This window comes from Pipistrellus hanaki (assembly GCF_964339955.1).
Source record: "Pipistrellus hanaki genome assembly, contig: scaffold_53, whole genome shotgun sequence".
NCBI lineage: Eukaryota > Metazoa > Chordata > Mammalia > Chiroptera > Vespertilionidae > Pipistrellus > Pipistrellus hanaki.
The window spans coordinates 242,677-255,662 of NW_028182281.1; the positions used below are offsets into that span (position 1 = coordinate 242,677).

The 12,986-nt window shown below is 66.6% G+C and overlaps 1 protein-coding gene across 5 annotated transcripts; it reads left to right on the plus strand.

The window, feature by feature from the left end:
* Window positions 1-328: 328 nt before the first annotated feature.
* TNNT3 (troponin T3, fast skeletal type) lies at window positions 329-11,337 on the plus strand. 5 transcript variants are annotated; one of them, XM_084907301.1, is made up of 13 exons: window positions 329-349; window positions 446-466; window positions 1,255-1,275; window positions 1,508-1,522; window positions 3,125-3,143; window positions 6,162-6,207; window positions 6,989-7,105; window positions 7,200-7,277; window positions 7,467-7,580; window positions 7,696-7,805; window positions 7,981-8,071; window positions 9,730-9,770; window positions 11,110-11,337. In XM_084907301.1, exons 7-13 carry the CDS (start codon window positions 7,022-7,024, stop codon window positions 11,162-11,164), a joined length of 573 nt encoding a protein of 190 aa, XP_084763427.1. In that variant the 5' UTR covers window positions 329-349; window positions 446-466; window positions 1,255-1,275; window positions 1,508-1,522; window positions 3,125-3,143; window positions 6,162-6,207; window positions 6,989-7,021; the 3' UTR covers window positions 11,165-11,337. The 5 variants fall into 5 exon arrangements, 4 of the variants coding, with proteins under 4 accessions (XP_084763427.1, XP_084763426.1, XP_084763424.1 ...); XM_084907300.1 differs by lacking the exons at window positions 329-349; window positions 446-466 and adding an exon at window positions 2,278-2,310 and having other exon boundaries at window positions 479-1,522; XM_084907298.1 differs by lacking the exons at window positions 329-349; window positions 446-466; window positions 9,730-9,770 and adding exons at window positions 2,278-2,310; window positions 9,137-9,177 and having other exon boundaries at window positions 1,266-1,522.
* The last annotated feature ends 1,649 nt before the right edge of the window (window positions 11,338-12,986 follow it).

Here is a 12,986-nt window from a genome sequence, read left to right on the forward strand (position 1 = left end):
AAGTGGAGGCTTTCGGAGCGGGGGCCGTGGGCCTGGGGAGCTGGTCCTTCACGGGGTCCTCTTGGGGCACCCCCGAGGCCGCCCGCCAGGCAGCGTTCTCTTGTACCGCGTGGGTCTCGTCCCCGTCCTCACCTCTGGGGGTGGGCGGCAGCGGACGTGGGGTCCCCCAGAGCCCGGAGGAGGTGGCCCTGCAGAGGCAGAGAGGCCAGGCCTCTGAGCTGCTGCCCGTGTGGCCTCCTTTCCCCCAGCCCCGTTGGCACTAACGACTGTCCTTTGTCCCCTCTCCCTCTCCCCCTGTGCCCTCTGCGCCCTCGGCTCCGGCTGCTCCGCTCAGAGGCCCAGGAGGAAGGTGAGTAGGCGGGTGCGGGCTTCACGGTGGCCCTCCCGGAGGGCTGCAGCGTGCTCCCGCCTGACCCTCTCCTCTCTCCTCTGCCCTCCCCCTCAGCCGCAGAAGTCCAGGAGGAAGGTATGGCACACAGGACTTCTGGTCCCCATGGGGGGCCCGGGCCTGGCTGGAGCCCACGTAAGAGTGGGGGGCCAGGGCCCAGACACACCAGCCAGCCAAGGTGCCCCCCATGTGGCCCCCACATAACACACTAACCACTCCCCACGCTTGACCAGGTTGGGGGGACCCTGAGGACTGGGCCAGCCCCTGGGTGGGTCACGGGGGGGGGGGGTGGAGGGCGCTGCTGGACCAGATGGACCAGATGTGAGACGAGGCCTGGCCGGTGGGTGATGGAGAGACTATGTGACCTCTGACCCCTCATCTGGATCAGGGCCCCCAACCAGCTCTGGGTGAGCAGAGGGCCCGTGCATGGGCCCCTGGCCCCTCGCACCCTGCCCAGGAGGCCCTTCTGTCCCGGCTCCTGGTGCCACCGCATGGCAGCCCAGAGCGTGGCCTCTGGGCCAGGCATGGCCGTCCTCCCAGGGACGTGAGGACTGGCCAGAGCCTCAGCGCCATCTCCAAGGCCCCAGCATGGAAGTCAGAACAGAAGCGAGGGCAGGGCCCGAAGCCTCCCATAGAGTCTGGGTTTCCCCGTGTGCGAGGCAGGGGTAGGATTGGGGAGCCCGCACCCGGGTCAGCACTGACCGTGTCCTGCTCGCCTCCTGCATGCTCCCCCTCGGCCGCGGCCACTGACCCTCTCTCTCGTGTGGTGATCGGCTGTGTCCATTAACCTCGGATCCTCCCTCCTCTGACCTCTGACCTCTGACCTCTGACCCGCGGTCTTGCCTCTTGTTCCGCGCCCTCCTTAGCCCCTGAAGCTCATGAACCAGGTATGTGCCGTGACTTCAGTCCCGTGTGGGTGCGTGTGCACACGTGGCCGTGTGTGGGTGGAGCAGGAGCCTGGCTCCAAAGGAACAAGAGGCCGCGTAACCTACTCACAGCGTGGTTCTGACCCCGGCCCCTGCCGTCCTTGCTCCACCTGCCTCTGCCCCCAGTCACCACCGTCCTCTCCCCTCTCTCCCCACATGTGCTGCGTCCGTCCATCCGTCCGTCTGCCCGCAGAGGAGGTCCAGGAAGGTAAGCTGACCCCGTCCCAGGCCAAGCCGCTCCCCGCTGTCTGCTGGCTCCTACGCATCCTGAGCCGCTCCTGAGCTGGGGGATCATGAGGGACGGCCGGCCAAGGGCACCCCAGGCCGGACCCCACCACGTCCGGGGGCCTGCTGTTTGCGGCCGAGGGCAGAGGAGGAACTGGGGTTAGAGCGGGCTTCTCAGCCGGGCGGCCAGGCCAGCTGCAGACCCGGGCAGTGGCAGGCCAGCCGGGACCTCCCCGGGCCTTGGGTGCCGAGGGTCCAAGGAAGCAGCTCCTACACGAAGGCAGCCCGGGCGGCCGGCAGCTCCGGCCTGCAGGCCCCGCAGCAGAGAGAAGAGAGAGAAGCCCCTCCGGTCAGGGGCAGCTCCCTGGGGAGGCAGCCCCCACCCTGGGCACATAGTGGGTGCTCCAGCCTGGTGGGCTTCGCCCGAGCACCAACAGGCCTCACTAACCTGATGGCTCTGGACCCACCGGGTTTCACAACCCAGCAGCCAGGCCCCAGAACCGCCCCCCAGAGCCAAGGGCACCGTGCGGGGAGGTGGTCAGTGTCCCACCCAGGGTGGCCTCTCACCTCAGGCCCCAGTGCAGGGGGGTGTCTCCCAGGCCCCCCGGCCCCCAGCATGCCGCCTCTGGCTAATGGGGCCCAGGCACTGCCCCGGCCTGCCTCCCCGTCCCTGCCCGTCCGCGCTCCCCAGCGCTCGCAGCGCCCGGCTCCTCTCTTGCATGTGCGCTTTGCCCGAAGACGCCGCAGAGGAGGCACGGGAGGATGAGGAAGGTAAGGGCCTCGGGCTGTGATGGCGCCGGACAGGGAGGACGCGCTTGCCGCTGCCCGCCCGCGCTCCGTCCCCCGCGCTCCGTCCCCCGCGCTCCGTCCCCCGCGCTCCGTCCGCCCGCGCTCCGTCCCCCGCGCTCCGTCCCCCGCGCTCCGTCCCCCGCGCTCCGTCCCCCGCGCTCCGTCCCCCGCGCTCCGTCCGCCCGCGCTCCGTCCCCCGCGCTCCGTCCCCCGCGCTCCGTCCGCCCGCGCTCCGTCCGCCCGCGCTCCGTCCCTCTCCCTCCAAGCGCAGGCCAGGCTGCTCGGCACGGCCTTCGTCCCAGGCCGGGCTGGGCCTCCCGGGAGCTGCCCCTCCGAGCGTCTGCAGTCACGGGGGGCAGGGAGGGGTCGTGGGGACCGGCCAGCAGGCAGGAGCCTGGGCAAGGGGTGCTCGCTCCTCGTCCCTCTTCCTCTGTCAGACCCCCTCGTCCTCATCCACCTCCCCGTCCCCTCCTGCCGCTCTGGTCTTCCCTCCCCCCCATTCCCTCTGCCCCCCAAGTGCTCCTTGCTTCTGCTTCCTCCTCCTTGTCACCCCTTCTCCCTCTTTGTGTCCTGGTCCCCCTGACCTCTCCTCCTCAGAACCCACAGGGACGTCCTCAGACCGGAGTGGGGGCGAGCCCTGTTCTCCAGGGGGCTGGTGGAGTGGGCGTGGGCTCAGCTGCAGAGTAACAGCTGGGGGGGGGGGGGGCAGGGGCCTGCAGGCAGTTGGGGACCCCAGCCTCACGTGGTCTCTCTCCCCTCTCTACTCTCCCCATGCTGCTGGTGCTGTGGTGACCAGAGGAGAAGCCAAGACCCAAGTGAGTGTGGGGCCCAGGCCAGGCTGGAGCCGGGGTGGGGGGTCACAGGCTGGAGTGTGAGGCTGCAGCCGGGGTGGGGGGTCACAGGCTGGGGTGTGAGGCTGGAGCCGGAGTGGGGGGACACAGGCTGGGGTGTGAGGCTGGAGCCGGAATGGGGGCAGCTGAGTGTGCAGGCTGGTTGGGGAGCAGGTCACCCAGGAAACCGGCACCCCCAGGGCTGGGGTCCGGGTGCCCCTGGAGGAAGACGCTGCCTTTGGCTCTGTGGGGGAAGCACTGAAGCCCAAACCCCAAGAGAAAGTGGCCTCTCTGTTGCTCCTGGACCTGGGGCGGAACCTTCTAGCTGCCCCGGGTCTCAGGCATTCGGAGGAGGGGGTGATTTGGGGCAGCCGGTGTCTCCTTCACAGCCGGGGACCAGACTCTACCTGGGCCCTTGGTGCTCTGTCCCCATGGACAGACAGACTTGAGCCCCATGGTGTCGGCTCTGCCCTGGACACTCAGTGCAGGCCAGGAGGGCTTACTGCAGGGGGGCCCAGCCCGAGGAAGGAAGGGGGACCGGGAATCGGGGAGAAACAGCCTCGAGAGGGGGGCCCATGGCCCTCCAAGTCCCCCCCTGGGCCTCCCTCACAACCCCCTGTGTGGTGGGGCCTTGCAGGGCCTGAGACAGGATAGAGGCACCAAAGCCGGGTGCATGGGAGGAGGGTCTCATCCCTGAACCCCCGTGAAAGCCACGGGGGCCGGGACCTGGGCTCCGTGACCTCCAGCTGCCCCCGGGCCTCCGAGCCCCCGCGCCTGGAGCCGGGGCCTCAGCTGGGAGGGTCCTTCCCGCCTTTATCGCATTTGTGAGATTTCAGGGATGTTTTTTTAATCCGGTGTTCTGACTTCTCCGCCGATAAGCACGTCAGCCGCAGCCCTCGGGACGTGCGTGCACGCCCGTGCCTGTGTGCTCTGCAGGCTGGAATGCGGGGCCCCGCACACGCCCGCCCGCGAGGGGCCGCGGGGGCGCCGGGCCCTGCCGGCCAGCACTTTCCCGTCCCCGCCACGTTATTTGTCAGCGGTTCTGAGCCACGCTGCCGGATCACAAGATATTTTCTAGTTTCAAAAAAATGTTTGTGTTTTCATTATGAAAATAAAACACCTCATTAAAGGAAATTTGGAAAATACATAAAAGCCCACTGAAGAAGGAGGAGGGGGCGCGGGGAAGCCATCTATAACTCCCACCCAGCCAGCCAGACTGCGGGCAAGGGGAGGAAAATAAAAAAGGCTTATTTCTCCCTCGCCTTTCCATGCATCGGGCTTCGGAAAAAAAGATTTAAACCCAGGGCTGTTTTTCAAAACCCCAGGCCCTGTCTATAGAAAACCCTGAGCCCTGCCTTTTTTCCCCTAAAAAATGTAGCACCATTCATAAGTATTTTTCCATGTTTTTACACCGTCTCCTTAAATATTTTCAATGGCCACATAATATTCCGTCCATCGGACAAACCATAATTTTCCTAACCGTCCCCCGGCGGGCCGTGCCCTGCGCCGTGTTTTACCGTCATAAATAACGCGGGCGGAAAGCGCTTTCTGTCTCTCCTGGCTATTTCCCTAGGCCCCGTTCCCAGAACTGGAATTAATGGGTCAAAGAGTAGGAGCGCTCTTAAGGCTTTTGACGTCCCTGCCAAACAGCTTTCCGCGAGGGGCCTGCCAGCGTGGTCTCTGGTGGGCGGCGTGGACGTGAGCGGGCCTGCGCCCCTCGCCGCCGGGCCCCGGGGACCGCTGATGGATGAGAGGGGCCTCTCAGGGCTGTTTTCCCAGCATTCCTCTGACTGCGGCAGGCACAGCGCCCCCCTGTTTGCTACACTGGACCCTCTTTCTTCCCCGGGAGGGCCGTGGCTTATGGCCTCTGCCCATTTATCTCGGGCGGGCAGCCGCTCTGTTTTCTTAATCATCCGTTTGCATAAGGATATAAGTCTTCTCTGTGTTTGCCGAAAATGTTTTTTTAGCCTGGGCTGGGTTTTCTCTCCCCCCGTCTCTCCCATGGCCGCCTTTCTTCACATAACATAAGTTTCTCATTTGCGTGGAGTCATCTGGCTACCTTTCCCCCTCAGCGGGGCCTTCTGAGCTCAGAAAACCCCTCCCGGTCCAGCAGTTTGATCGATATTCAGTTCCTCTTTCTTCAACGGCTTGTTTTAAAAAATTGCTGTTGTCGTTTTAACTCTTTGCTCCATCTGGAACGCATTGGGGCCGGGGGCGGGGAGGCGGAGGGCCTCCGGGTTGCGGGGCAGGCGGGCGGGCGGGCGGGGGGTGGTGGGGGCTCGCTGCTGCTTCAAACTGCTCTCTGCCCAGCCCCCCTTCCTCCTCCGGGCCCCCAGAAAGAAAGATGAAAGTGGGGACAAAGAAAGGCAGAGAGGGTCGAGAGGGCCGTCCCCGGGCACGGAGACACACGACCCCCACGGTGCCTGCAGTGACCACCCTGCCGCTGGCCTGACCTCCCGGCGTTTGTTTGTTTGTTTGAGGAGGAAACCGAGGGTGTCCCCCCGGATGGACGGGGCTGGACAAGCCCTCGAGATGGACAGGACTGGGCCACCCAGAAGGACATAGAGATTGACGCCTTCTCTGGGGGGGCCAAGCCAGCCCGGGGCACGGGGGTTAGCCATCCGTTAAGATGAAGGTCAGGGCCCGGCCGGCCAGCGAGGCTGCTGTTGAGCGCCGTCCCGTAGACCAGAAGGTCACTGTTTGGATTCCCCGTCAGGGCACAGGCCCGGGTTGCAGGCCGGACCCACAGTGGAGGACCTGCAGGAGGCAGCCAATCGATGTTTCTCTCTCCTCAATGTCTCTAGCTCTCTCCCTCTTTCTTCCCCGCTCTCTAAAATCAATAAAAGCATATTTTAAAAACTTAAAAAAAAAAAAAAAAGACAGAGGTCATGCCATGTGCCCTCAGCCAGGGGCCAGGGTGAGAGGGTGGGAGGCCAGCCTGGGCCAGGCCAGCTCTCCTGGGGGTCCCCCCTGTCCCTGCTCACAAGCCTCTCTCTTTTCCAGACTCACTGCTCCCAAGATCCCGGAAGGGGAGAAAGTGGACTTCGATGTAAGTCTGTGGGACCTGGATCAACGCGCCTCCATCCCCAGCCCCAGGCCGCAGGCCTGACAAGGTCACCTCTCAGTCACACCGAGCCAGGGCTCCCTGACCCCAGGCAGTCCTGCTTTCATTCATGCCTGGACAAGAGGGAGCCTCTCCCTTCATGGCATCTCTCTTCCCTTCTCTCCATCTGTCCTGCCCATCACCAATCCACTCAGCTGGTCACCAACCATGTTCTCACCTACCCATCCATCCACCGCCCATCCATCCACCACCCATTTACCCATCTATCCACCACCCTTCCACCCATCTATCCACCATCCAACCACCACCCATCCATCCACCATCCAATCACCGTCTATCCACCATCTATCCACCTATTGACCCATCCATCCACCATCCACCATTCATCCACCATTCATCCACTCATCCATCCACCATCCAACATCCACCATTCATCCACCATCCACATGTCCCGCCAACAAATTATCTTGTTCACCAGTTTCCTCTCTGCCTGGCTCCTACAGGACATGTCAGGATGGTGACAGGGCCTTGTCAGAGCTTGTCCATCCCAGGGTTCCTGATGATGTCACCGCTGTGCAGACTCGGGCTCATCCTTGGGTGGTGGTGGGGTTTTCTGTTCCTCCCCTGTGACTTGGGGCTCCCTCGTCGCATTCAGCTTTTGGGATCCTTCGTCGCTGGAGGGGTCGGGGCTGCTCTGCTGGAGCCCAGGGGGGCCGGGCGGGATGGGGGGCAGGGAGGGCGGGGCTGACGGCCACGTCGCCCACAGGACATCCAGAAGAAGCGGCAGAACAAGGACCTCATGGAGCTGCAGGCCCTCATCGACAGCCACTTCGAGGCGCGCAAGAAGGAGGAGGAAGAGCTGATCGCGCTCAAGGAGAGAATCGTGCGTGGGCAGCCCGGGGAAGGTGGGCGGCGGTCACTGGCCGAGGGGCCAGGTCAGCAGGCCGGGCAGGGCTGACCCACCCCTCCGGCCTCAGGAGAAGCGCCGTGCGGAGCGGGCTGAGCAGCAGAGGATCCGCGCTGAGAAGGAGCGGGAGCGCCAGAACAGGCTGGCGGTGAGGCCTGGGCCCTCCCTGCCCCCCTCCACGGGCCGCGGGCCACGGGCCATGGGCTCGCCAGGGCCCCTGCTCTTCCTGCTGCTGAGGGTCCCCAGTCTCAGGGACAGTGCCCTGCAGAGCCCTTGGGAGAGGGTGGACCCCGACCAGGACCGGAGCCTCTGAAGTCGTGGGACGGGGTCTCCGCAGGAGGAGAAGGCCCGCCGGGAGGAGGAGGACGCCAAGAGGAGGGCCGAGGACGACCTGAAGAAGAAGAAGGCCCTGTCCTCCATGGGCGCCAACTACAGCAGCTACCTGGCCAAGGTGAGCGCGCGCTCGGAGCCCGGCGTGCCGGCTCCCCAAACCTCCGGCCTCCGGACACAGGGCTGAGCCGAGCGGCGGCCCCTCCTGAGTCCGGCCCCTCGGCCGTGTCCCCCAGGCCGACCAGAAGAGGGGCAAGAAGCAGACCGCCCGGGAGATGAAGAAGAAGGTGCTGGCCGAGAGACGCAAGCCGCTCAACATCGACCACCTCAGCGAGGACAAGCTGAGGTGAGGGGCTGTGCCCGGGGCGGGGGGAGGAGGGCGGAGCCCGTTCTGAACCCACCGCCCTGGAGTCCCTCGAGGTCGCTGGGGCCGGCCTCGGCGTGGCCGGAAGGGGACCGAGGGTGGCCGGTGCCCTGCCGTCTGGGGCTCGGCCAGCCCAGCCCGACGCTGCCGCCTCCAGGGACAAGGCCAAGGAGCTGTGGGACACGCTGTACCAGCTGGAGACCGACAAGTACGACTTTGCAGAGAAGCTGAAGCGTCAGAAATACGACGTGAGTACGGGCGCCGGGGCCACCCCGGGCTTTCCCGCCGGCTGAGCCCACGTCCCCCCGCCTGGCCCCCGTGGACCCTGCTCCTCTGGCCACCCCATCTCTCCCGCCGGCCGAGCCCACGTCCCCCCTCCTGGCCCCCGCGGACCCTGCTCCTCCGGCCACTCTGAGCCCTGAGCTGCTCCGAGGGTGGCCCCAGGGAGCGGCGGGCAGAGGCGCAGGCCGGGTTTCTGAGCCCTCGGGGCTCTCGCGGGTCCCGTGCCACGCGCCCAGCCCAGGGTGGCAGGAGGTGCCCTGGCTCCGGGGTGCCCTTCACACAGGCCTTCTCTGCAAACCAAGTCCCAGACTCTGCTTCCTCAGAGCCCCTGGGTCCCCTCCTCAGCTCAGAGTAGACAGGGTGCTGTGCACCCCACCCTGCTGCCCGGGCCAGGGCAGGGGCCGGGGCTGTGATGGTGCCCCTGTGGAGGGCGGCCCCGTGGAGGGGCTCACCGACCCTGTGCCGACCCCAGCCCTGGCCCGAGTCCGCGTGCCCCTGGGAACGGCGCCGGTGCCGCTGACGAGCCGGCCGCTCGCAGACCCAGACACGTCCAGCCTCACCGCCAGGCCTGGTGCCCTCCCCGCGCTCTCCCCGGGCCCCTGGGGAGGCCAGTCCAGGCTGCCACCTCCACCAGCCAGTGCCTACAGGGTGTTGGGGGCCAGAACCCACCACTGGGCGAATCCTGCCTCCTTCTCCGGAGCCCTGTGCCCCGGGCAAGTCCCCGGTCCTTCTGGGCCCCGGTTTCCTCGCCTCCAACAGCAGGAGGATCACCCCACCTTCCTGCACCCCCAGCCCCCTGCCCCGGAGCACACACTCCTGCACCCCCTCTCCTCGCTCCCCACTGGGCTGCCTGCGGGAACGGGCTCCACGCCCCAGAGCCAGCCGGGCCCTCCCTCCTGAGGTGCCGGGCACGGCCTTCGAGGGTCCCAGGGCAGGAAGAGGCACGAGGGTCCTGGCCTGGGCCAGCCCAGTGCCTGGCGGGGCCTAGGCCTCAGCCGCCCACCAGCCCGTAACCGTCTTGGTCTTTCCAGATCATGACTGCCCGGGCCAGAGTGGAGATGCTGGCCAAGTTGTAAGTAGCCGGGCCCCCCGGGCCCAGGCTCGTGGTATGTGGTGCACGGTGAGCCTCTCGCATGGCAAACCCTGGGTCAGAGAGGATGGCAGCGGCAGCAGGCATGGAGGTGATGGAGGCCTCCCCGCTCCTGCCTCTGCAGCCTGCCTCCCGGCGAGCCTGCCCTCCTTGTGGGCAGACGGGGACGGGCCGTGCCCGCCCCCAGGGCGGTCAGAGGAGGGGGCCACCGGGCCGAGGAGGCACCAGAGGCAGGGGCTCCGTCGGCGAGCCTCCCTCCCGCCATGCCCGTGCCCGCATCCTGCCGAGGCAGGAAGGTAAGTGCCAGCTCCGGAGCTGCTGTGTGGCCCGGCCCGGTCTCAGTGCACCAGCGGCAGTAAGTCAGAGCCCAGGGCCATGGCACGGCCGGCGTCCTCCAGCCACAGGCACAGTAAGGGAGCGTGTGTGCGGCCCGTGTGGGCACCGAGGCCGAGGCCTGCTGTGCGGGCGGCGTGTGGCCGTGCCCGCGTGGCCCTGTCCAGACTCGCCGCGGTAAGTCGTCCGTGTTGTTCACAGATCACCAACCTCAGGAGCCGCATCGACCAGGCCCAGAAGCAGTGAGTAGCCTGCCCACGCCTTGCTCTGCGCAGGCACACGGCCCAGGGGCCCGGCGCGTCCAGCCAGTCCCGGGGCCGCCGGCCTCCGGCAGAGCAGGGACAGGACTAACTGGCCGCTCACACTAACATGGGGGCCCACACCCTGAACCCCAGCCCATGTGCACACTGCCCAGCCCGGGAGGCAGGCACGTGGGAGAGGCCGGCATGTGGGGGAGACCAGCAGCGGGCACATGTGTCCCTTCCTGGCGACCTAGGGCAGGAAGGAGGAGGCCTGGGCCTTGTCACCAGGCGCTCTGTGACCCCTGTTCCTCAGGACAGTGAGCCTCTGTCTGTACGATTGCCCCCCCAGGCCCACGGGCCCTGTGGCCACGCTGCCGGGAAGCCCCAGAGAGCCAGGCCCACCCTGGGCCCGGCGGCCGCTGCTCTGGACTCTGGGTCCTGAGTGGTCACCCTCCAGAGAGTGCAGGCAGTGTGGAGCTGGAGGGTTTAAGGGGTTTTCTGCCTCCTGGCTGCTCCCCGGATCAGGCCTCCTCCTCCCACCCCTTACCCCGGCTCTGTCGTGTGGGGCTGGGGCTGACGCAGGCCCCCGAGAAAGGGCTGCTCAGCAGGGTGTGCGTGTGCGCATGTGCATGTGTGTGCATGTGCGTGTGCGTGTGCACGGGTGTGTATGCGGGGACCTGCATGTGGGAGCTCCTCGGCTGCTCCCTGCAGGACGGGACGAGGACGCGGCCTCGGGAACCACACAGAGGTGTCCGATACGGCGCCACCAGGCCAAAACGCCCTGGTCCTCACCCCACCTTGCCCCGGGTGCACTGGCATGCAGAGTGCCTCAGACAGAGGGGCAGGCCCTGGGGACCCCCCAGCGGTGGGGACCGCCTGACCCCGGGTCTGGCTCTAACCAGGGGCCAAGCAACGAGACTCTGGAGCAAGGCAGAGGCCTCCCAGGCCCCGAGTCCGGAGCCCAGGCCTGTCCACCCGCTGCCCCAGGAGCCACCTGGCTGGTCTTTCCCTCTGCAGGGAGCTCCGGGGCGGGCTGGGGTCAGGGCATCATGGGAGCCGAGGTGGGGGGGGTCCCAGCGCTGTGCCAGCCCCTCTCCTAACACTCTAACTGCCTCTGCACGAAGCCGCCCAGCCCCGGCCCGGCCCGGCACAGGTGAGTCGCTCTTGGATGGTGCCAGGAATGTGTGCCGGGGGCTTCAGGGGCCGAGCCAGGCCCCCCGCCCTGGCAGCAGCCCGGTGGCAGAGCTGTGAGGACCGGGGGCTGCTGGGCGACGGGGAAGGGGTCGGCCAGGGACCTGGACACCCTGACGCTCAAGACCAACTTGCTTCCCGTTTGCAGCAGCAAGAAGGCCGGGGCCACGGCCAAGGGCAAGGTCGGCGGGCGCTGGAAGTAGAGCAGCCGGAGAGGCCCCCCGAGGCAGAGATGGCCCGCCAGGGCGGCCCCCGTGGTGGCGTCTGGCCCCCAGGCCTGGGGGCGGGGGGCTGGCTCCCGAGCACCCCCCGTGTCCCTGTCCTCGCGGCCCTCCTCCCCTGGGGTCTGTGAATAAAGCTGTCAGACTCCCCTCCACCACGTGTGTGCTGGCTGGCTCTTGGGGGGACATGGGGGGTGCGGAGGGGCAGAAGCACAGAGGGCCTTCCCCTCAGGGCTCGGCCGAGGCCACGGGGCTGTGGCCACACTTTGCCAGGGCGTTGGGCTGGGGAGCCCCTGGCTCTGCCAGCAGCTTCCATCCCTGGAACTCTTTGTCTCTGCTCCCGAAAGCCCGCACATGCTCAGTGGGTCTGTGGGGCCCACAGGAAACTCCTGGCTCCCTGGGTCGGCCCTGAGGCTGGTTTGGGGGGCTGTGAGTCTGGTTTTGGGGGGGTCTGAGTCTGGTTTGAGGACTCTGGGTCTGGTTTGGGGAGCTCTGAGTCTGGGTTGAGGGCTCTGGGTCTGGTTTGGGGAGCTCTGAAGTGGTTTGGGGGGCTCTGAGGTAGTTTGGGGAGCTCTAAGTCTGGTTTTGGGGGGCTCTGAGTCTGGTTTGAGGACTCTGAGTCTGGTTTGGGGAGCTCTGAGGTGGTTTGGGGGGCTCTGAGCTGGTTTGGGGGGCTCTGGGTCTGGTTTGAGGGCTCTGAGTCTTGTTTTAGGGCTCTGAGCTGGTTTGGGAGGCTCTGAGTCTGGTTTGGGGAGCTGTGAGGTGGTTTGGGGGGCTCTGAGCTGGTTTGGGGGGCTCTGGGTCTGGTTTGAGGGCTCTGAGTCTGGTTTGAGGGCTCTGAGCTGGTTTAGGGCTGCTCTATACCGGTTTGGGGAGCTGTGAGTCTAGTTTGAGGGCTCTGAGGCCAGTTCGGGGGCTCTGAGGCCGGTTTAGGCTGCTCTATACCGGTTTGGGGCGGCTGTGTTGGCCGTTGGCGGGGTTGGGGAGGAGGGGCCCGGCACACAGTGGGAGACTTTACAGAAACTCGGGGGCTGAGGGAGCGAGGGGCCGGGCGGGGGGCGCAGCCGGGGGAAAGCAGCGGAAAGGCACGTTTCGGGGCGAGCGGCCGGCAGACAGACGGCTCTTTCTGTGTTATAAGAGAACACAGTGCGCCCTGTGTAATAAATCTGAAAATCCTGACCCAACGGAATTATGGAAAATATAAATCAGAGAAATTGGATCAAGACGCACAGCCCTTAACAGCCAGGTATTCACAGAGAGCTTCCCGCTCAGCACGGCCTCCGGGAAGGCCCCGAGGGGGGCGGGCAGGACCCCACCACTGAGCCCCGGAGGGCACCGCACATGTGTGAGCACCCCGACACACACACACCCCCTCCCACACCGCCTCCTGTGTGCGGACACCTGTAACTCCTGCCCCACAGGCACACGCAGACCCCAGCCCTGGCCCGTGCCCCCTCCCCACGGGCTGGCTGCTTGCCGCAGGGCAGACGTGCTACGTGACCAGCCACCCGGTGGCGGGGTGGCAAACACAGGCCCCGTGGTACGTGACAGGCCCGGCCGTGTCTCCACCAGGCCCTGTGCCCCCCGCTCGTGTGACAAAGCAATTGAGCAGCGCAGGGCTGACAGCAGGCAGACGCACCCGGGGCACGGCGCACCCAGGAGCAGGCGGCTGGCCAGGGCTCCTCGGGCTCAGGGTGCTGTGAGCTTCCCGGAGACGGCAGAACCGGGGGGAGCGGACGGCTGGGGGCAGAGGGAGCTGCAAAGCCACCTGGGAGGCCCGGGCCACGGGGCCTGGCAGCCATCA

What these genes read in the sequence shown, in the direction of transcription:
- TNNT3 (XM_084907300.1), top strand. Translation starts at nt 1,267, where the DNA reads ATGAACCAGGTATGTGCCGTGACTTCAGTCCCGTGTGGGTGCGTGTGC. An exon ending in AGCGCCAGAACAGGCTGGCG is followed by an intron (nt 7,278 to 7,466) that starts GTGAGGCCTGGG and finishes GGGTCTCCGCAG; the next exon opens with GAGGAGAAGGCCCGCCGGGA. An exon ending in ATCGACCAGGCCCAGAAGCA is followed by an intron (nt 9,771 to 11,109) that starts GTGAGTAGCCTG and finishes TCCCGTTTGCAG; the next exon opens with CAGCAAGAAGGCCGGGGCCA.